Genomic DNA, 23,023 nt, shown 5'->3' on the forward strand with positions numbered 1-23,023 from the left:
GCAACTCAGACTGGAGTGAAATGACATTGTTTAACAAAGAATAGACCTGTGCAAATGACATCTGATGAAGAGTCTCTTCTCTTTCCTGTCTTCCCATTTCCTCCCACCACTGCAGTGGTACAATCAACATTAAACCTCCGTACATGGCCGTGACTCCTTTGCTATTGCTGGAGGTATGCTGACTCACACCCACAGAAAGCACAGTCTCCGTGCTTTACAGTATAGTTAATATCCAGTGATTCCCCCTTGTTTTTAGTGGCTCAAGTTATTTTCTTGGGATGATATCTGGTAGCCTAACATATTGCACCGATAGGGTGATGGTAACACTATGCTGCCTGCTTTCTCTTCCTTGGCTCTCTATCTTATTTTCCCCAAACTGAAACTTTTTTGACCACTTGGGCAGGCTGAAGGAGAAATTCTTTTTCATGCTGTAAGCCTGCTAGCATCATGCCTCAGAACAGGGAGAAAAAAGGGTTTTCTTTTGCTTCACAGTTAAAAATAAATGAGATGTGTGGTAATTTGTGTTACCTTTGTGGAACGGGGCATATGATGAAACAACCCCTCTGTTTGCATTGCTAACTATCGGGAGCTGGGATGCTTGCTGTAGTTTGGGGTGATGCAGACTAGGTGGAGTAAAGCTGAATCTGTGGGATGAACAGCACAGGGCTGAGAAAACATGCCTGAGAGCAGCCTGCAGATGAGTGAGATAAACAGATCCCCCTGCTGAAACGGAGGAGGCAGGCCTCTTTAATGGCTCTTAGCAACGCCCCTGCTCTGACCCTCCTCACATGTGAGGAAAATCAAATCAATACACTGTTCTTCAAACCACGATGCTGCAGCGGCAGCAGGGCATTGTGGCAGCCTCTGTCTCTTAAATCCATTGACGCTTTTCTGCTTGCTGATCTGGATATCCATCCCTGCATCTCTGCTGAAGAAGAACCTGACTGCGTCTCAAAAGGATTCCCGGAGCTCTCCCATGTATAACCTTCTTCTTCCTGGCAAGCATTAGGTAGGCAATTTTAAAGCGCTTCTGGATTTGCAGGCAGCTTGTAACATTGACCTGAGAACTCTATTATATTCTCTGTAATCACAGCAGAAGCCGCTCTCTGAAACCTATTCTGTTTTAAATCTTCATTTTCACCTTCTGTTTTTGTCATTGGGCTAGGGGAGAGTATTTCTGGTTTTCCTTCTTCTTTTTCTTTTAAAAGCAAGAAATGTTGTGGCTGATGTATGCTTTTGGAAAATGATATTCCCTCGCTGATCCCTCCCCTGCTCTGCAGAACAGCTATAAGCAGTGCCATACAGTGACTTTCAGTGTTGATGAACATCTGCTCAGCTGCCTAATGTATAGAGCAAGCTGCTCTCTCCTTTATTCTCTAATTTTCCGGTGTCTACCTGACAGCTGCGCACCAAGACCTTCCCTACTAACCAGGTTGTGCTTTGGTTCCAGAGATGGCTAACAGAGGACCAAGCTATGGCTTAAGCCGAGAAGTTCAGGAAAAGATTGAACAGAAATATGACCCGGAATTAGAATCTAGGCTGGCGAACTGGATTATCGTGCAGTGTGAGGAACAGATTGAACCCCCTCCTCCTGGAAGGCAGCATTTCCAGACTTGGCTGATGGATGGAACGGTGAGCTATGTGTTTAACTCTATACTTGGGTATCTTTATGCATGCAGTGACTTAGTATTTATTAGTACATATACTTGTTTTCTGTCTCCATCCGGCAAGACTGGTCAGAGCTCATGGGCAGTGCAGAAAGAGGTGACCTAGCATCTGACTGATTTCCTTTTGCCTGTGAATCCTAATCTCAGAAAATAATTATTCTGCTGGAGCACTGGAATTAGTACTGTGCTTATGATTCTTATGAGTCATGCACATTATATATATATGGGTATGACTCATTCCTTCGGTGCCTTTCCTCATGCAGTTAAATGAGATCTGCTTTTAAAATTAGATGTATAATTTTCTCTCTAAGAAATAATCAGTGTTTACAGGAAAAGAAAAAAGGAGGAGAGGTGCTGAATAGCTGTTTTCTTCTTGCGAATCTTTCTGTGGCTATAACGTTGTACCCTTTTTATTGAACAACAGGCAGATGCTGCTGTTTGCAGAGGGCTGTAGGAATACGCTAATCATTGACTCTCTGCCAAAGTGACTTCAACAATATTTCAATTGACGTTGCTTATTTTTTTGGCTCGAGCATGTGGTTTCTTCTCTGTCGGTTGTTACATAACCTACCAGCGATTGCTTTGTTGCTTCTAGCAGATGAGGATTTATTCAGTCAGGCTATTGCCATTGGTTAATGAAAGCTCTAATACCTTTCTAACGTGCTTTGACTATTATCAATCTCTTATTTGTTCCTGATAGAAGGAATTATGTCCCTGACAGAAACTGTCTGTATTGAAAATATTTTACAGCATCGTTTCATGTGAAGAAATTGCCTTTTAGTTTGGTGACTGCTTTCTCATTTTGTTTCTGTGTTTCTCTCCCAGCTGTTATGCAAGTTAATAAACAGTTTACATCCAAAGGGAAATGAACCCATTGCAAAGATCTCTGAATCAAAAATGGCTTTCAAGCAGATGGAACAAATTTCTCAGTTCTTAAAAGCTGCTGAAATCTACGGAGTAAGAACAACAGATATTTTCCAGACAGTGGATTTATGGGAAGGTAAAAATAATAAACTGGAAGTCAGCTTGCAGTCTTCATTTTACTCTACTTTGATGTGTTGTAATAGTGCATTTTGTTCAAGGCATATTCTCTAATGTAATTATCTTTTGTTTCTGTTTGCCTTATCTCATTACCATGTTCTTCTGGTGGTGCATTATCTCCTCTGAGGGATTTATATTACCCTGAGGGCATAATGGAGCTTTTCCAAGCTCGCGTGTTATCCAAAAGCCCATCATTTTGACAGAAATCCACAGACATAATAAAACAACTGCTCTCTATGCTAATTATTTGCAAGTAAATAGCTTCTATGAGCAAATAGGGGAAACCCTTATTTTGTGATGACGAGCTTTTATTACAGTTTTCAAATTATAAGCAAAGCTTAAATTAGAGCCATAAAGCGCATTCCCAGGAGCATACATGCCTCTATAGAGCAGATGAGGGCTCCTTTATGACTAGAGAGAGCAGAGCTCACTGCTAATGTGTTAGCTGAGCATCTCTCTGCAACAATACAGTCTTGCCAAGAAAAGTCACTATGGCAACAGCAAAAATCTGAGTGCCCTGTATATTCAACTGGAGGTGAATACTCTCCATCCCAGGCATGAAGTGGACACTGTGTGTTGCAGCTGCCAAAGAGCTGAGTCATTTGAGTTTGCATGGCTGTTCTTGCCACCTCTGTGGTGATGCACCCTTCATGGTGCTCTTGTGAAATGCAGTGTGTATCCTGCATCTCTCAGGACAAAATGCAGGGACTCAAAGCAAAGACAGTGCCAGGGTAGCGAAAGGCAGGTATGCAGAGAACTGGAAGGGTCAAAAATCTGTTGTGAGAATGAAAAGGTGGAAGGAGAGCAATCTATTGAGAAAGCCAATCAGTATCTTTTGTGTAGGAATACAGGTGGAGTGAAAACACATCTGTTTTCACAGGCTGTTGGGATACGTGGAAGAGATCACTTCTCTCAAGGACAGCCTGAGGCTTAAAACATGAGGAGCTCTTTGCAGATAGGTTAGAATAGGAGGATGTGTTGACAGACTGTATTACTAGGCTCTCTCTCAGGTACTGGGTTTACTGGGCATATCTCACCTTTGGATGCAAGAGCTGTGTTGTTTCTTCCAGGTCATAAGCTCCATCTGTACTAGAAGGGATGATATTAGCTCATTTCAGGTGCTTCTGATTGGAGGCTTCTGCGTTTTGTAATAGTTTTGCATAATGCAAATGAAAGAACAGTATGTCAATCTTTATGATGAAAAGGCCTTGCTTTTAAAGGAAGAGCACTTTCCTTTCCTTGGTGTCAATCTCTACATTTTCTTTCTTTCTTTCGCTCATCTCCATTCCTCAGCAGACATAAGGGGAAAAGCTGGTAACTTCCAGATGACAGAAAGTCGAAACACAACTTGCAGCGCAGGGGAGACATGTACAGGACTTTTCTCTGCTGTTGTTTTAGGACTTCCCAAAACTGATCTTTGTCTCCTCACTTCCACATTCTCTTTCCATCCCTCATACTGCTCATTAGAGTGCTGAGGTGAAACAGCACGTACAGGAGCAATTACATGAGAGCTTCTTGTGCCTAACCATAGCTCTGACCTCCAGCATCAGTATTGTTTTGAGCCCAAACCGTCAGAACTTTGATGCATTGGCTAGAAAGAAAGGACAGTATCTTTCCCTCTGTTTCATAATTACATAACTCCTACACTTCAGAAAATACTTCCAGGCCACAATGTGTTTAGACAGACAGCAAGCATCAAGGTATGCTTACATGGAAAGGAAATTAACGTGTGGTTGATAAAACAGTTTCTCTTTCACTGATTATTTTCCAAGAGCTTTTTCTTTGCTTTGAGATTCTTAGTAATGATTAATGAAAATGTTTTAGTATGCAATCTGCAGTTGGCTGTTTCAAACTCACTCAGTCCATCTGGTGCATTTCTCAACAGCATCACCTCTCCTTTGGTCCTTCTTAAAGGAAGGGAGAGGCTGAGCAACTTGTCTTAGTCCATGCCCAAGACAGCATGTTTGCTGTTTCACAGATAGCTCCCTGCTATGTTTCCAGAGAGATAAGAGGCAGATGTAACTCTGGTTATAGCCCAGCCTGTACAAAGTGTCTCAGGAATATAGTTGAGAGCAGTTCTCCCTCTGTGGGTCTGAGCCCTTTCCCTCTGGCCCTGGAGAAGAAGGCTGCACATCCCCAGAGAGAAAGGGAGAGAGGTGACTAAGGCCCCCCTCCTCTAATGGGCCATGCCAAGACTCTCTACAGGTCCTACTGCACAGGACAAGATGCCACAAGATGAAGCAGATCAGGGGTATTCCCTGACTCACGGTGGCCAGTGTGTATGCAGGAGCTCTGGGCCTCACTCACAGTTGCCCTGCAGCCTCTTCCCTCACCACTGAGAAGGGAAGCCGAGCTGAGCACAGAGTGTGGGGGAGGCTGCCAGATGGTTGCCCTGGGCCCAGTGGGATATTTTGCTACCCTTTTGCTCTTTTTTGTGTCTTTTGTTTGTTTCTTTCTTTTTTTTCTTTTTTCTTTTTTCTTTTCTTTTTCTATCTGTGTATGCTCTTGCTGTCGTTATTCAGCTCATTCACTTTTAAATCACAGAATCACAGAATCACAGAATGAGCCGGGTTGGAAGGGACCTCAAGGATCATGTAGTTCCAACCCCCCTGCCTGGCAGGGCCACCAAACGTACACATTTACTAGATCAGGTTGCCCAGGGCCCCGTCCAACCTGGTCTTGAACACCTCCAAGGACGGGGCATCCACAACCTCACTGGGCAGCCTGTTCCAGGACCTAACCACCCTTCTAGTAAAGAACTTTCCCCTAACATCCAACCTGAATCTTCCCTCCTTCAACTTAAAACCATTTCCCCTAGTCCTGCTATTATCAGCCCTTTCGAAGAGTTTACTCCCCTCTTGGGAGTAAGTTCCCTTCAGGTACTGAAAGGCTGCAATGAGGTCACCCCACAACCTTCTCTTCTCCAGGCTGAACAAACCCAACTCCCTCAGCCTGTCCTCATAGGGGAGGTGCTCCAGCCCCCTGATCATCTTCGTGGCCCTCCTCTGGACCCTTTCCAAAATCTCCATGTCTTTTTTGTACTCTGGTGTGAACCAGAGCCTCGAGCTTCATCTGCATGTAAGCAGGGCGATACTTCCTTTCCTGTGCACTCCTGCTGGTCTACAGTGTTTCTCATTAACACTGTTCCACGGGAGGCATTTCTGGAGTCTGCTATCTTAGTCATGTCTTGAGCATCACATGACTCTGAGAGTAACTTATTTCCCCATATGAAGAACTCACACTCAAAATTAGTCCCTTTAACTAGAAAGGTGATTTCAGGAAAAATGAAGAACTGGAACAGAAGGAAAGATTTCCATATCATAGGATGGCCCCCCGCTGTGGGCAAGGGTGTCAATGGCTAGATCAGATCACCCAGAGCCCTATCCAGCCTTGCCTTGAACACCTATTTCCATTTTCATTTCAGAAGGAAAAAAAAAGGTATATGAAACAAAATGTCCGAAAACTTAATCACCTAACACCATTGGAAAGGCATATGGCAGCTCCTAGTGAAGCTGAGTTCTTGCTAGAGAGTTTTTTAAATGTCCTTGTGTTTGAGTTGCTTTGTTTTTAATTAAGTGGAGAAATAAATGAAAGATGTTGATACAAAAGGAAGATTTACTTGTTACCTTCATTTTGGAAGGAGAGACCAGAGGAGCAGGTACTATTTTTTTAAATAAAACCAAATACTGACAGCAGGAATAGCAACATCTTTTGGAAATGAGACTTACAATTCAAGGTGCCGTCTTGGAAACTTGGTGAATTCTCAAGCAGGTGGAAAGCATGCAGCTATGCAAGTAATAGACGAGACCATAACCTCTCAATATAGGTAGGAAATTATCCCCTGAGAAGCTTTTTCTCTCTGTATTGTTTATGGAAGAATGTTAACAAGTGAAGACCAGGCACGGAAATTTTACTTGGCTAAAGGGGAGATGAGCACTGGCATTCTGAAATGAGGAATCAGGTGTGATAAGGTAAGGAGAGAGGCTGTGGAAGAATAATGTAAGTCAGGACTGGATGACAGCAACTGAAGAGCATTGACTTTTGACAGCCAGTAAAGGGAAACCAGTAGGAAGGATTTGAAAAGTGATTTGATGGGTAATCTGGGAAAGGCTGGTGCAGGTTATCTGCACGGGTCCTTTCCAGGACTGCTATGAATCTCTGTCAGCATGAGGACTGTCTGCAACTGCCGGTGGTTACATGATGGGATCAGTTTGCAGGTGAAGCAGCAGAGGTACAGCACAGTTGTCACATTGTTCTCCTTCAGCCATGTTTTACAGAGCACAGTATCATTCTTTTTATGCCAAAGTGTTCTCTTAGCACAAAATGGGGTGGATTATCTAGAAGGGCTTAAAATAGCAGGAGGGAAGGCATTAAAATAGCTTTGAAACTTGAAAATTCCCAAACAGTTAAATTTTGCTTTAACACCATTCCTTTGATAATCTTTTTAATAATTTTTTGCATGGCAGCATTTCAATTTGAACAACTCTAAAATAGCATTTATTGTGCTTCTAATGTACTTTTTCGGAGTAGCCAAGGGAAGCAGTTAATGCATTGGATGAAAGTGTTGTTCAGTGTGCCAAGCTATTTGTTATGCAAGGATTTCTTAAATTGGTTTTGCTGTTTGCCTTTCCAGGGAAGGACATGGCAGCGGTGCAGAGAACCTTAATGGCTCTAGGCAGTTTGGCAGTCACCAAGGATGATGGATGCTACAAAGGGGATCCATCCTGGTTTCACAGGTAACACCCAAAGCAGTTTCCAAGAGCTGTCATTCATGGGAAGCTGGTATTACTGTCTGTTCTTGGCCTTTGAAGAAATTTACTGGGGAAGGAAAGGAAGAATCTTTACAAAATCTCCTTGTAGTGGAGAGATTTCCTCTTCAGAGTCTAGACAAAGGGATCAAATACCCAATCAGGCAGCAGCACTTTCTGCCCTTCACTAGTTCCTAGCTCACCAGCATCATTTGGCCTCTGCTTAACTACATCAGCCTGAAGTTAAACTGAGGCTGCTGTGAGGAGCCCTGTGGGGCGGATGCAGTGCTTCCATGCTGATGTCTTTTCTCAAGTAGTCCTCTTCAGCTCACCTCATGTCTCTCCTGCCCTGGAGCTGGGAAAGCACTATTGGTACCAGTACTAAGTGTACCTTACCCATGGCTGCAGCTCTGAGTTCCACCTGGCAGGCACCCCTTTATACTGAGCTGTCTTGGTGTGGACATCTGTACATGAATGTGGGGATACTACTGGATTTCTTTCTTAGCCATTCTTTCTCATGTGGAGTACCACTTATCTGCAAAGAATTCTCTGTCTTCAAAAAGGTGTTTATTTGTTATAAAGCCCCACTTCTTTTAAGGAGGCTGAGAAGAAGAGCAGAAAGAAAAGGATCCTACAGTTACCCCTCTTGCCTCACAGACATAGTGTTGAAATGAGACTCCCCTATCCAAGGGTATTTCATATGCTGAAACAGCCGAGGCATGCTGGTCATTTGTTTCCCTGAATTTTCTGATGATTAGTTGAGGATCAGCAAAAACAAAGCTAAATTTGTTTGTTTGAGCTGGTTTAACAGAGGCTAAAGGAGACTTAAAGTTCAGGTGAGCAAGTGTCAGCTCCTATACCTCCTTCACATGACATTCATTTAAATTGACTTTATACAGTCCACAAAGAGATTTTTTATTTATTGAATATTACCGGCTTTAAAACTCAAATCCAGTTACATGCTTTAATTTAAACCAGATGTGAATTCACCGTGACCCAGACAAGCTTATTTGTTTTATGTAACTATAACAAAGTCCTGCAAGGAAACATTAATTTTCATCTCTGCTCTTAATTGTGGATGGGATAGTTTTCATTGGCATAATTGAAGATCATCTCCCTCCTTCCCTGACTGTCTGGGCTACACTGTCAGCCAACCTGCATCTACTGCAGTCCCTGAAACACTGTTTTATAGCTGCTGCCTTCGGGAAAACTGTTGTTATTTCTATAAGGAAATAACATATGGCAGATTGGGAGCTGCTTTCCGAGTAGCTTAACCATCCCTTCAGGCAGATCGAGCCCCCTCCCCACCACCCAGCATTAGTCATGAGTCAGGGCACTCAGTCCAATTCTTAATCACCTTAAGTTAAACTGAAACATTTCAAGATTAAATGGAATGAGAGTACCCATGCAGGAATCAGCGGTGATCAATACACCCCCACATTTGGGCAAAGCTGTTTAACTTTCCATTGCCTGTGTCTTGCATGCCCACTTATATTGGGCCTGGCTGCTATTTCCCGGTGTGCTCTGGTGAGGCTCATGGATCCACTGCTGTTTGTTACCTGTGAGTTGGCAGCCTCTGGCTCTGGTGCAAAGTTGGCATGAAAAGTTAACACGTCTGCATGCTGGCTTTGTCTGCACAGGTAGAAGAGAAAGTGCTGCTGGCTGATGGCAAACAGGTTAAACACAACTTGCAGCAGTGTGAGATGCTCTCACCTCCTTTTCTACAGCCTTGGTTAAGCCCATTTCCACCAGCCTAAAAACAAATCACAAGTACCTGCATTTACCTGTAAGACTATCATATACTAAGGGCAGCATTTAAAACTGTAAAAATAACACCATGTGATCCAAACTATATAAGCAATCAACTTTTACTAGCATATCCTTGGTCTCTTCTTTAATTTTCTTTGCAGTCTTTTTTCTTTTTTTCCCCAGTCATACTTACATATCAACTGTCTCTGGATTTGCTCCACAGCACAGCTGAAAAGTCCAGGGGGCAAAAAAGGTAGACTGAGATTGTACCTGGATGGGATCTGGCTGAAAGCCTCCCTTCCTTTAAGACTGCAGGTTCTTGCCAATTATTTGGCAGCAACAGACTGATCCTTCCCTTTTTAAGTGACTTGTTTTCCTCACCTTGTGTAAATGAAAGATTAATCATTTACAAACTTTTGTGCTTCATTTTTCCCCCCAGTGCTATTTTCATGGAAAAGAGTCCAGATCTAGATGGCTTTTGAGACTGCTAATGCCAAGCAAAAGCAGTCAACATGTTTTGGCAGAAGATAAAGGACTGTCATACAGTTAAGACACAGGTGCAAAGGCCAAAGTCTATTGCTTTAAAGGAAAGAGAGCTGGAAATGGCAACAGGGCAATTGTTCTGTCCTGCAGGCAACCATCATCCACACTATTGAAAATGAGCAAGCCACTTTGCTGTCCCTTTGTTTCTCTGGGTACATTGCATTCACATTTACCCCAGTGAGTTGAATGTATACCATTGCTCTAGACAGATATCAGTTTGTACTACAGCACGGATAAGTATCTCAGTGATCAGATCCCATAGACCACAGCTTCTAAGAGCTATAGGACAAAATACTAACTCTATCACAAGTGGTTCACACAGCACTACATAAATATTTTACCTATCATAGTTGCTGGGGAAGCTATGATCCTGAAGGTTTTGAGTAGGCAGTACAGCAAAAGACTGAAGTGGTGTGGGTTTGAAGAGAGCACTTCTTCTAACAGCAGGAAAGCAATTAGCCCAACCAGTATTGTCCACCAGTGGGATGGTGCAAATGAAATACTGCAGTACAAGGGAGGAGCTGTTAACATGAGCCAATTTCTGATTGCTTTTCCCAATCACCTGGACATATGCAGAATGACTGTGTATCTATGCTGGTTTGTTATTTTTATGCATCTGTACAGGAAAGCACAGCAGAATCGACGAGGATTTTCAGAAGAGCAGCTTCGTCAGGGACAGAACGTAATAGGCCTTCAGATGGGCAGCAACAAAGGAGCTTCACAGTCGGGTATGACGGGCTATGGGATGCCAAGGCAAATTATCTAAAAGCACCTCTGTCTGTAGAGAAAGCACTCCTGCAGCATGGTCTGTTCAACAGCAACAAAAGGAATAAAGAAAAAAAAAACAAGCTCATTAGTTCTCTTTCTGCCTGGTTTTAATAGTTAGTGCTCTGAGGTGTGGGGTATTTTTGGTTTGGTTTGTTTTATTTGCAGCTACAAGAGTTCATCTAGGAACTTGGGTTTTCGTGGTGTTGTGTGTCAGTTCACAGCACGTGCGCACCGCTGCCTCCTACTTTTCACTTCTGAACTATGCAAAGACAATTATTCTGTATTAATTTATTTGCCAAGTGTTCTCTTCCATATTTGTCTCACACTTCTCTTGTATCTCAACCAGTAACCTCGTTCTTCGATTCAGTGATGACATTGTTTGATCTAAGAATAAAGACGTTAAAACACATCTTAGCCTCATTTTTTGAAGGAATTAAAAGCAATATGGACCTCTTACAGCATGGTACAATGCTGAGGAGTGACATGTTTTGATGGCTCGGCCTTCATTGCCTCTAACTCCATCCCAGCCAGAGCAGGTGGAGCCAATCATTTCTTTCCTCTAAGCAAGTAGGAAGGGAAATGGGATAATCAAACCAGGAGGGTGATTCTCCCATCCCAGATTAAGCTCCAGCCTACCTGTCAGGAGCGTGGGAATAGTACCTACTCACTTAATTCACACTTCGGTGAAGCTTGATCAAGTGTGAAGCATAACAAGAAATGATGTAAAGGTCACCACCTGAGCTTAAAGCTGAGCTAATCTATGGCAACTGCTGCTAAAAAGGTCCCGCTCACATTTGTAGCTCCTCTTCAACATACCAGGGCATCCTGGTTCTTCCACTACGATCTTGTCAAGCACTTTGGTGTTTGCAACCTGCTTAGTGTTGTCTTCCTATTACTGAGGTGAAACAGCTCAGAGTAGGCGTCTGTCTGAAATGGTGTACTTGGGGCAAGTGCTTAACCTGTAGCCATTGTAGAAGTTTAGCTTGGTGCAATTTACAACATTGTATGGGAAAATGGTAATCACAGCCTGAACCTCTGATTAATTAGCTGAGGCAAGTGTTGGGTCAGCTGTGGGAGCACAGATGAGAGTAATTGAGCTGTGCTCCCGGAAGGGGTGGAGCTTGACTCCACCTCCTCCAGACCTCATTTAAGGGCTGACTACCACTAAGGCAGCATTTCTTGGAGACTGTTTCTTGGTGGAGGTTGCCTCAGCATTTCCCAGTGAAGGTGGCCATATTGGTGAGTTTTTCCTTATAAGTAACATTTTGAATATCTGTTACCATCTTTGTTTTGTTCCACCTGACATGTCATATAATCTAACTTGGTTATATGCATCACACTGGACATATTACAAATAGAATAGCAAATAAGTAAATCCTTTACCTCCTTCTGATAAGGCAACCTCATCTTGGAGAACAGAACTATGAAAGGCAGCCACATTCCCCTAAAAGACTAAGAAGTTACAGTTATTGTGGAAAAAACAGCATGCATTGGTATAAGACAGGTGAGAGGAGCTGGAAGAACCTGCCATGCAGGCAAGAGAGGTTCTTAGCCTGCCCTACACCATCCCTGAAGGCAAACAGCCTGCAGAAGACAGCCCTGAGCTGGTGACCTGGGTCTCTCCAGGCACAGGAATCTGGATGATTTCTCTGATCCCTGTGCTCTATTCTCCACTTGCATCAGCAGTTGTTGCAGTAAGGTAAGTCTCAATGTAGGAAAGACCCCGCTTCTGTGAAATGTTCTTTCCCCAAACCTTTGTTCCCTCATTAAATGCACTTTCATTAGGTTTGGCATTCTAATGGCCTCACTGAGGTTGCAGAAAACACTGTATGCTTGTGCAACAGAAACATGGTATGTTTAACATGCCTTGTATAGGAAGCAACAGCTTGTGCTCCAGGAAAGAAAATTTGTGTCCTGTGGTGTACACATAATATGGCAACAGCACTGGAAAAGCCATAGCTGGAATGTCATCTTTGGAAGGCCTTCTCAGGCTCACGGAACCCTCATTCATCACCTGAATGGCCCTAAAGAATTCCTCTTAAGTTGCACCAGGGGAGATTTAGTTTGGAGATTAGGAAAAATTTCTTCTTGGAAGGAGTGATGAGGCATTGGAACAGACTGCTTAGGGGGTCACCACCTCTGGAGGTGTTTGAGAAAAGGGTTGATGTGGCATTGAGCAGCATGGGTTAGTGGGCATGGTGGGGATGGGTTGACGCTTGGACTAGATGATCTTTGAGGTCTTCTCCACTGTTAATGATCCTATGGTTCTAAAACCATCAAACTAACTAATCTGTTAATATCTGGCAGGAGGTGCTCCAAAGGTGAACTTTATCCTTTTGTATTCCTGTATGATGATGCTGAACTGCAAGCATTATTATTATTAAATATTAACATGTGTTGACTTATTTACATCCTTCTATTAAAACGTGCTTCTCAACAAGTTTACAAACATCTTAATGTAAGAAGTCAATTAGTACAGTACAAGACTGGTTGAATAACAAAGATGATAGGAGGGAAATATAGCTTTTCTTATGCCAACAATAAACTACTGTAAGTTTGCTTCTGTTGCGTTAAGAGCATCTAGGTGGGTCTCCCACAAACCTCATTAATCTCCGTGACAACCTTATGTATTGTTCCTGCTAAAAGGCTGAATATATATTAGAAATGTGTTTGTGTTGTCAGTGGTAGAGATGTACTCAACAAATGTCAAACACTGCATGTGCACTGGATATAATTATGCTTGTGTTCAGTGATTCATGAGTGAAAGAAAATGGAAAATTCTGAGGTGGCATGGAATAGGGCAGGGGGGCTGAAATGTGAGCAATATGTGAAGTTTGTTTCAGGAAGGGAGGAAGTGCGTGAACCTTGAGCAGATACACTGTGGTGTGATGGTGTGCCCTCCACGTGAGTCTGTGTTTATCTTCAGCTATGGGGCTGAACTGCATCTTGCTTCATGTGTGGGCTCAGTTTAATGGCAAGTATGAGCTAAGGGAAGCCCTCTCCCACATTGCTAATGGCCCTTCTTGAAGCACAGCCATTGCTTGAACAATGATCCTAGCTTAAAAGCAACACAAAATATGTCTGTAAGCAAGTGCTTATATATCAATGCCCAACAGCAGGCTAGGCTGAAAACACTGTTAGCATTGCCACCCTGTGCTCCAGTTTGCTGCAGCTGTAGAAATATGAATGGAATGTATTTGCCTTCGTGAAGGCATTATGACCATGAGCTCATTACAGACAACTATTTAATCATTCCGCTCTAATGGTAAGGTGATATCTTATGCCCTTATGAAGGGAGGTTCTATAGGCATCCACATACATGAGCTTGGAGTCTGCATCCATCCCCATTTATAGTGAGACCAGGAAGAAAGTAAATAAAGTCAGTATTAGGTTCAGTCAACTCAGTTAAGCCAAAGTTTGAGGACTGTTAGGCTAACATAACTTGATGCAATTTAAATTAAAAGGAATGAGGGTGCACATCCTTAGCAGACCTCACTCTTCAGTAAATCTGCCTGTGGCATAGCTTTGCAGCATGCCTCTGCTGAAGATGATCTGTTTCCCTGGCTGCTGAGGCTAAGACAAAGCTATGAGGAAGGAAGGATAATGGCTCAGTGTACCAGGGTTTTGTTTTTGTAATAGGTCGTATTTGGTTCTGCCTGTGTTGTCTGAAGTTGTTGCCTGTGTTTGTCTTATGTGACAGCAAGGCTAACAATAAGGATAGACATAAGCAGGTCACTCAGTTGGCCTTAGTGTGCTTTTAACAGGGATCCTGTGTTGTGCCTGTTGGGGGTGTGCTGCTGGAGAGGTCATGGACCAGGGAAAGCATAAGCTACTAGTGGAGAAGTGTGCACAGCAGCCACATCTCCTGCTATTTAAGCAATTTGATTGCTTGAAGAGGTTGTTCCACCCACCTGAATTCCCAAATAAAAACACCACCATTCAGTGACTAAGCCTAAGCTATAGAAATTCATGAGGCAAAACAGAAGAAAATAAAGATATTAACTGTTACAGTGGGGGAAAATCACAGCCTTTGATGGAAGGCAGTTTTCATCCTGCCGTGTTCATGTGACAGCAAAGTGTGTGATGCTGTGACATTCAAGTGAAGATATAGCGCTGTTCCTCAAATACAGAAACAAACACATCTGTCATCTTATTGGATTTATTAAAGAAATTACTGTGGTGACCTTTCTCCCTAATGAAATTTCTGTTAAATGGCTCACTATAGTAGAAATGTTACTTGGTGAGTAAGTCCTGCACTGCCCTGCAGCCTGAAAGGCAGGGTAAAGCCTCACGCCAGGTTGAGGAGTGCTGCTCAGCATCACAAAGCATTCCCTGCTCTGCCCTGGTTCGTAGGGCTGTCTCCCACAGTGGCATCCAAAGAGAGAAGGGCATGACTGGCTGCAGGCCATCAGATACAGGCTGCTGGGCATCTCCAAACCCCATTGTAAGAAAGGGAGCACTCTGTTGACTCGTCAATAAAGACGGAAGACAGATGAGAGCTTTTGTGTGTGCACCATCAGTTAAATATCTTGTTTATCTTATTTTTTTATTATTAAGGCAAAGAGAGAAGGAAATAACATGCTGAGACTGTTTTCAGGGGTTGATTTTACAGCAGCGTTGTGATGAGTCAACACTGCATGCTCAGTGTCTTTGGATCAGCTCCCACGCATAGCATAGTGTAGGTAAAGGGTAACTCTGCCGCTTCCAGTTCCTTCTGATGTTGTTTCAACCCAGCTATTAAAGATATTCGAATGCCTCAGCCACAGACATATCCTAACACCACAAGACTGCTGGGCACCTGACGGATCTTTGCAGGTTTGGCCATTGGTAGATGAGGGCAATAGTACTTCCCCAGCATGCAGGTACTTTCAATACCTAAAGGGAGCCTATAAACAGGAGGGGGAGTCAGCTCTTTGAAAGGGCCAATAATAGCAGGACAAGGAGCAATAGTTTTAAGTTGAAGGAGGGAAGATTTAGGTTGGATGTCAGGGGGAAGTTCTTTACTATGAGAGTGGCAAGGTGTTGGAACGAGCTGCCCAGAGAGGTTGTGGATGCCCTGTTCCTGGAGGTGTTCAAGGCCAGGTTGAACAGGGCCCTGAGCAGCCTGGCCTAGTATTAAATGTAGAAGTTGGTGGCCCTGCCTGTGGTGGGGGGAGGGGGAGGGTTTGAAGATTCATGATCCTTGAGGTCCCTTCCAACCTGAGCCGTTCTGTCATTCTGTGAAAAGGGCCATGACAAGCACTGGCTTTACTGGCTGTGAAGTGCTTGAATGTCACAGCAATGTTGTTTTTTTTTCTAGCTGAACAGGAAAGCTTTTGATGCAAGGAGAAAAATCAATACTTCAGGAAGAGGTTTGGAAGGCTTATGTGGGGTATCAAAGGAATTTGTGCTGGGAGTGATTGTCCTCTCTATATAACCTCTGAAGGGACATTTTGCCCTCATCTGCCACAGAAGCTCAGATAAATCAAATGGTATGGCACCACTGTGGTGGGATTATTAAAGCAAATATGCTTTTCTTGAATCCCCCTTCTTCAGATGAGTGTTTGGTAAGAGGGGTTGTGGCTGGGTGCACAAGCAACCAGCTGAAGAAAGCTTTGCTGGTGAAAAGGCAGAGCCTGAGCTGTAGCCAGGTGTATTTGGTTGCAAGATTACATGAAGGAGCTGCAGTGAAAGGTTTAGTTATTGCCTTAGGAAAGATTAGTAAAATTCAGGGTGGTGCACATCACCTGGGGAACACTCTACTGCCTTTGCTCTGAGGCAGCATCCCTTCAACAGCTCAGCATGGGCAGAAGCTGCAGATAAGCAGCTATTAATCCTCCTTGGCTGCTCACTAGTAAGTGCATCTTATTGCTGGATGGTGATGGAATAGATGTTAGCCAGGAGCAGCATGGCTCTTTATGAAAATAGAGCATGTGGGAGTGAAGCTGTGTGAAGGCATCTGCCCCCTGAACATGGTGAGTCCATGCAGGAGCTGCTGGGGACAGCTGGGCACTGGGGAAGGCTTATGACCTACCTGTGTTGCCTGCCTCCACCAAGGCCATGGAAGGAAGCCTTAGGGGTGGATTTGAGTCTCTTAAATCCCAGAGAATATTTTCAGGCCTCTATGCATTCTCTGCCTCTCTGTGCATTCTCTATCTTTCATATCATAGGGATGAAACTCCTGTTAACATTTTGCTCAAAGTAAGTAGAGAAAATAATGTAGTACGTTTGTAGTAATTGATTATTTTCCTTTTAAAATTACTTCTCTCTGTCATTTTCATCTCATACACTTGGTGCAGGATGAGCACCAAAGCCAAAATGAATGTCTACCACAAGATTCACGTGAATCTGTTTTATAAAATGACACCATGAATAATTAAAGTGCTTTTGAGTTGTTTGCTTTTCTGAAGCAGGATTGTAAGATAAAAGCGAGCCACACAACTGCAGTGTCACTGGAGCAAGCTGTGTATGTGAACTTCACTTTGGCAGAATACGTTCTATATTTAAAATCTCTGCCTCTGTGTAATCTTATGAGTCCCTGAAGAACTAACCCTTGCAGTTGGTCTGTGAACTGTGCTCCCACCAGAGTCAAATACATCCAAGCAAATTGGATTATGAGATGGAGATAAATGGGCCCAGGGAGCACTTAACTGGAGGAGGAATGATATTCATGTCCTTCAGCTGAGCACAAATACTGTCTCCTATAAAAGTGAGAGGTATGGAAGAAAGTTTCAGTTCTGAACGCTGTCTGCTTTCTTTAAGATGCTGTGTTCTACCTCTAATGGAATGAATCATAAACCTCAGGGTTCATCTAGAATGACTCTGTAGTTTTTAAGAAAATTGCTTTCAGCAAATGTTAACCACTTCACAGCAATTTGGAAATTAAAGGAGCAATTTAACTTTGTGTTTTCAGACAATCCTCTCAAAATGGTATTGCTCATTTAATCTGTCCCCGGGATGTAAAATGCATGATTAAGGCCAGCTGAGAGTAGTGAGCATGCCTCAACCTTCAACACCTTTTCTTGCAGTGCTATTTTTAGAGTATCAGAATCTGAAAATGGAGGATGGGGGCAGATGGATTTCTTTTGCTTGCTTGCAGTGCTGAGGTGAGTGGTGCGCTCCAAACTACACACTGTGTGGATAGGAAAGCCTGGATAGAACTGCAGGGATTGCGATTCTCATAAATGTATGCAGTGGCCTAAAACAAACAAAGAAACCCAAGGTATTTTTGATATCTGGACTGCGTGTTCCAGGTTTAATAGGAAACAAAAAACTAAAAGCAAATGCTTTATACCCATTACTGAAATGCCTGTTTTATGGGTGCAGTGGATCATTAGGAAAAAAAAAATAAATGCAAATTAGAAAGTAAATGAATTAGAAGAACAGATGGATTTGAAGTTTTCTCCCCAGTGAGAAGGCTTGAAATAGCTTATGAAATACAGGGGAAGATGGGCAGAGGAAAAGATGTTTCAAGGGAAATAGGGCCAGAGACGAAGAAGGGGGGAATCAGCAGCTGCATTACAAAAAGGAGCATCCCTTATCTTTGTGAGGAGGGTATGAATGACCTCTTCAGACAGAAACATGAATCAGTCAGACTTAATGTCATCAGCATCACTCCTGCTGCCATCACAGGTCACCAAAGGTCTTGAATTTTAGTTGTCCCTTTGGTCACTGTTCGTATATTTTCAGATAATATTGATGGTTTAAACCTACGATTAACAAGTGAAGGTGAAAACTCTGCCATCTTAGCCGGGAACAAGGGAGGGTGGACCTTTATGTGCATTAGTGGGAAGCAGTTCATAGTGGAGACTGCTAATGTACCTTGCTTGAAGAGAACTGGCACTTGTTTGTTTACTTGGCTGTCTAAAAATAAGACTGAAAAACAGCAGGATGAAAGTGCTTTTTTTTCCAGCAGCTCACCTCTGTGCAGGCAAAGCTGCTTCACTGGGAGAGCTGTCCCATGTCTGGTGGGAGCTACTGATGTGAAAAAAGGAGGGCACTGTTCTCTCTGAGGTCTTTTTGTTCTGAGATTTATCCATTAACAAATGTCTATCAATCAAAACGAAACCAGGATCTCTAGAAGAACAGGATTATTATTACTCTTTTTCTTCTGAAACTGTTTTGCTCCTCGGAGTGAGGAAAATTAACTCCAAAAATAACTCTTCAGAGAACATTACTTATGGGCTGGGTGCTGGTAACTACATTTTGTCCTTTGAGATAAAGGTTGTGGCTACTGCTATTTTCTTGGTATTCTGCAGAATGAATCACGTTTCCTCCCTTGGGACTCATTAAGAATGCAAAGCACTTCTGAGACATTGCGCTGCCTTGGAGTCCTTTAAAATCCTTAGGAAGAGAAAATGAAATGTATTATGGATAATTCTTGAAAAAAGTCAATATCTCTAACATGTTAAACTGTAGGAATTGTTATATATATTCCTAATGACCTCCCCCAGGAAACATATGTAAATTGGAGCCTAAATATTCTGTTCTTAATGAAATGCTTCCAGCTTTTGTGGCTATGGAGAAATGTTTGAAAAATGATCAGCCTCAGACAAGTTCAGTAATTTGGTCTCTTGAACAGGAAGCCAACAAGGTGATCAGCTCAGCATAAGCATGTGAGTATAGTGAGGCTCTTACAGCTGCCTCCTGGTAGTGGTTTTGGAGACAGCCCTACATGTTACTGGTGAGATGGAGAACCAAGATCCTATTAGGCTGTGGAAGATCCTGACCTAAGAAGGGATGGGTCTAGGCTGGCCATGTAAAAACACAGGTGCTTTTTTGTCTTGTTTGGATTATTAAGTGGTCATGGTAGTAAAAGCTCTTGGGAGGATGGTTCTGTCAGTGTCTTGGCTGATCCAAAATTGGCTCAGCTCTTCTTGTAACTTAGTAAAACACCAAGAGGAACCCAACTCACCTGTTAAAATAAATCCACTACGCACTTCTACAGGCATGAAGTAGGAAGGTGACTTGTCAGTGTGGAAGTGGAGTTAGGGAGCTCCCTGCATCTGGAATTCAAGGCATGGAAGATTGGCTCTGTTCTATTGCAAGGCAAGGAGATCAGTCTTGGTGGGTTCTGGCATTATTGTACACAAAGGATTCAGCATGGGGCTCTTAGTCTATGTTTTCCAGATAACAAGACATTGAAGTTTTGCTGCAGTAGGCAAATGTAGCTTTCTTTACTAGACATCATACTGATAGACGTATTGATTAGCTGTTCTTTCCTGTGACCACCTTTTGATCCTTCAACAAATCTCAGGTGTCTTCCTGAGTTGGGCAAGCTGCTGATTGGATTGATTTCCCGAATGGTCTTGAGTAGCTCCATTTTACATTTCATGATGCATCAGCTCTAGCACTGATTGGGCTGAAACTCATATGAGCGGACTGTTTATCTGAAAAAAACATGAAGAAGGGCTGCTTCTGAAAATGAAAAATGAAGGGTTTAATTTTCAGGTAGTCATTTCGTCCAAAGAGCTGGCTCAAGTGGTGTTGCTTAGAGATGTTGACTGATGGAGACGTATAACATAGCAGTACTGGAAGAAGGCCCACAGCTACCCTGAGTTTAGGCTGAATGAAGACCCAAGGGATGGAAGGATGCTTCTGTCTTCTGAAGTTCCACATAGCAGGCACAAGAAGCAAGAACAAAACAAAAAAGCCCAGAGCTGTAGTTAAGCTATGGTAACAATTTTTAGTCAGAAACATGTGAGACAAGTCATATACAGCCAATAGGGTTCTAGCTCTCTCCATTTAACAGTTCTTTAGTTCTTGCAATTTTGTCATGCACCAGTGAGTGCATAAATACACTGTGTGTGTCGATCATGACCGGTCCTGGTCTTTTGAAGCCCTGCCAGTGTAAGCAACACACAAACAGCAATCACTGCAATGCAGAACAGTAGAAAGGAGAATCAAATATGGTTTATGTGGATCATAGTTAATGAGTTCGATATGCAAACTTGCTTTTTTTGTTGTTTGTTTGTTTTTGGGGTTTTTTTTGTTTTATTTTGGTTTTTTTTTGTTTTTGTTTTTTGTTTCCATCAGTCCAGGCTTTCTTCTGCCTGTTCTCACACAGCACTGAACCCAAGGGCACCAGCAGACGTTCAAGCTGGTTTAAACTTTCCTAGTCAAATTGGTGGTCTTAACTCCTTGGTGTGTCTCCCTGTTAGTTGAAGGACTGAAGAACATACTTAGCTTCTGCTGAGCATTTGAGAGCTCTGTTACTAATCAAAACCTCTGGTGGGTGAGAGGACAACAGCAGCGTCAATGGCCCTGTGTTATGTCTTGGGTATGTTGAGCTGCCCCATAATTCATGAATGAAGGAATTGAATCCTCACATTCACCAGACTGAGCGAAACATCTTGTTTGAAAGTGGAGGTGAAATAATCTGCTTAATAGTACATTAATTCACATCATTGCTTTAAAAACAAATGAAGGAAATAATAATTTTGTTCTGCTCCTTTTGCTCCTACAGCTTAAAGTTGTAACTGCAAGGAAAACACAGCTGTGGAAAGGCATGACAGTGCATTATGTTACTGTTTTATAGGAAGCTTTATTTGTGGCTTATGGAGAGATAGGCTGGCAGGAGGATTGTGGGCGTGCTGGATATAGTGTTCACTGGGAGAGAGGCTGTACTCCTACACAAGGGCTGCATCTTTGGTTCACTAACATTAGACACTGTTCTCTTGTCAGTTGGCCATGCATTACAGCAATGCCTGCAATGGAAGTGTGGGAAGAGTGATATTTACCTTCCATGTGACACTGGGGGTTTGATGATAAAGAACGAGGTACCTGCGAATCATAACTGCTTCTGGGGATCTTAGTCTCAAGGACTGATGCGTTTGGAAAGCTCTGCTTAGGAACTGAAGCTGTAAGGAACTTAGAAATATCCATTTTTGTTCTCTTTCGGTAGGGCACAAACTAAAGTGTAATTTGTGAGGGAGAGCACAGACGCCTTCACTGGTGAGCAAGTACTTTGTCTTTGCATGGTAAATTCTACTCATGCCTGGCCTACCTCAAAAACAGATGACTGAGCACTCTGATGGATGGGAGCTTGAACAAAAGGATTTTCCATCACCTGAAAGGCTACAAACACAGCCTTCACTTGGCTGCAACGCGGCCTCAACTTGACTTCTGTAAAGGGTGATATCACTGGCTTTAGCACCAAGTGAACCAGGTCAGCCTCAGTATTGTAAAAAATGTTCATTTTTTTAGAAGTACAGCAGATATCCTAGTGCTGTGTTTCTCCTAACAAGCCATATTTAATCTAGTAGAATGATCTTTGTTTTCTGTTTTTTAATAATCCTTGTCTTTCTCACTGCTGTACATAGCTGTCTAGTAAACAAGGGAGAAATTGAGAGTAACATTAGCTAGTGGCCCCAGTAAGAGGCGAGTGGTGCTTGGCCAATAACTGATTGAATAGCTAGGGCTTGTCTGTCCTTATAATGCCACAGACTGATAAATGTGAGCGGTGGCTGAAAGATGTGCTCATATAGCCTTTTTTCTTTAATTAAAATAAATGAAGACGCAAATAATTAAGCTATACTCAGTCTGCATAGGCGAGGCAAAATAGTTGAATTAGTGCTCAGGGATGCTTCAGATGATACGCTCTGTCAATGGCAGTTACAGGCTGTGTCTGAAGCTCTGAAGAGACCTGTGACTTCCGAAATCATTTCATCTGTTGGTAACTGTTTGTTGCATCAGAGGCCTGAAGTAGGCACACATCAATGCTGTCAAGAATGGGAAATTAAGGAAGAGTTTAAGGAGAAGAAAAGCAAGTATGAATGCTATGATTTCAAGCTGCTTTTCTAGATGTGAGAAATCTAACAAGTAAGCAGCATGGTATTCATTCAGTGGGGGAGGTTAAAATTGATACTAAAACATACATTCAAAGTCAACTATTAATCACTTAATGTTTAGTCATCAATTGTCACCCACTTTCATACTTTGGTAAGGTCTCATTTCAACTTGCAATAAAAACTTCCAAAAACAAATCAAAGACGCATCAATTCTGTGCGTGCTCACTCTCCTGTGAGGGAAGACGTGTATCCAAAATATAAATGTATGTGTGCAGATCTTTGTAGACTGGTTATTATCTGTACAAGGTTTTTTTTGAGAATGTAGATATTTGACCTTTCCAGGTTCAAACCTAGCTGAATTCATCATTCATCTTCACGTACTGAAAAGGACAGCCAAAATGTTTTCTTCCTCTGGAGGTAATGTTGGCTGTAATTTGAAGAAATTATGCAAAGGGCACAATGTGCTGTTGTACGGTATTAAATTGTGCCCTACAATATTAGACTCAAGAAGCTTCCTGAATGCCTTCTCAAGTGTTATCAGAAATCATCATTTAAACCCTTGCTCAGTCTTCACAGGCATATTAAGACCTCTGTTTTGATTAAGGAAAAATAGCTACAAGCAATATGCAAGAGAGTTCAGGTTTTAGTTGAACTAACTTGGCTTTATTCACGAACATTTTTTCCTTCCTTGTTTTTTTGCAGTATGCATGTCATTGCTACTTAGCAAAGGGAGACCCTG

The 23,023-nt window shown here is 42.6% G+C and overlaps 1 protein-coding gene across 1 annotated transcript; it reads left to right on the plus strand.

The window, feature by feature from the left end:
* The first annotated feature begins 815 nt into the window (after positions 1 to 815).
* TAGLN3 (transgelin 3) lies at positions 816 to 10,925 on the plus strand. The gene is made up of 5 exons (XM_015878297.2): positions 816 to 1,009; positions 1,451 to 1,632; positions 2,493 to 2,667; positions 7,342 to 7,444; positions 10,373 to 10,925. The coding sequence occupies exons 2-5, from the start codon at positions 1,453 to 1,455 to the stop codon at positions 10,512 to 10,514; spliced, it is 600 nt and encodes a 199-aa protein (XP_015733783.1). The 5' UTR covers positions 816 to 1,009; positions 1,451 to 1,452; the 3' UTR covers positions 10,515 to 10,925.
* The last annotated feature ends 12,098 nt before the right edge of the window (positions 10,926 to 23,023 follow it).

Source organism: Coturnix japonica, chromosome 1 (assembly GCF_054131305.1).
Source record: "Coturnix japonica strain WE chromosome 1, WE-NBRP24, whole genome shotgun sequence".
In the NCBI taxonomy this organism is placed as follows: Eukaryota; Metazoa; Chordata; class Aves; order Galliformes; family Phasianidae; genus Coturnix; species Coturnix japonica.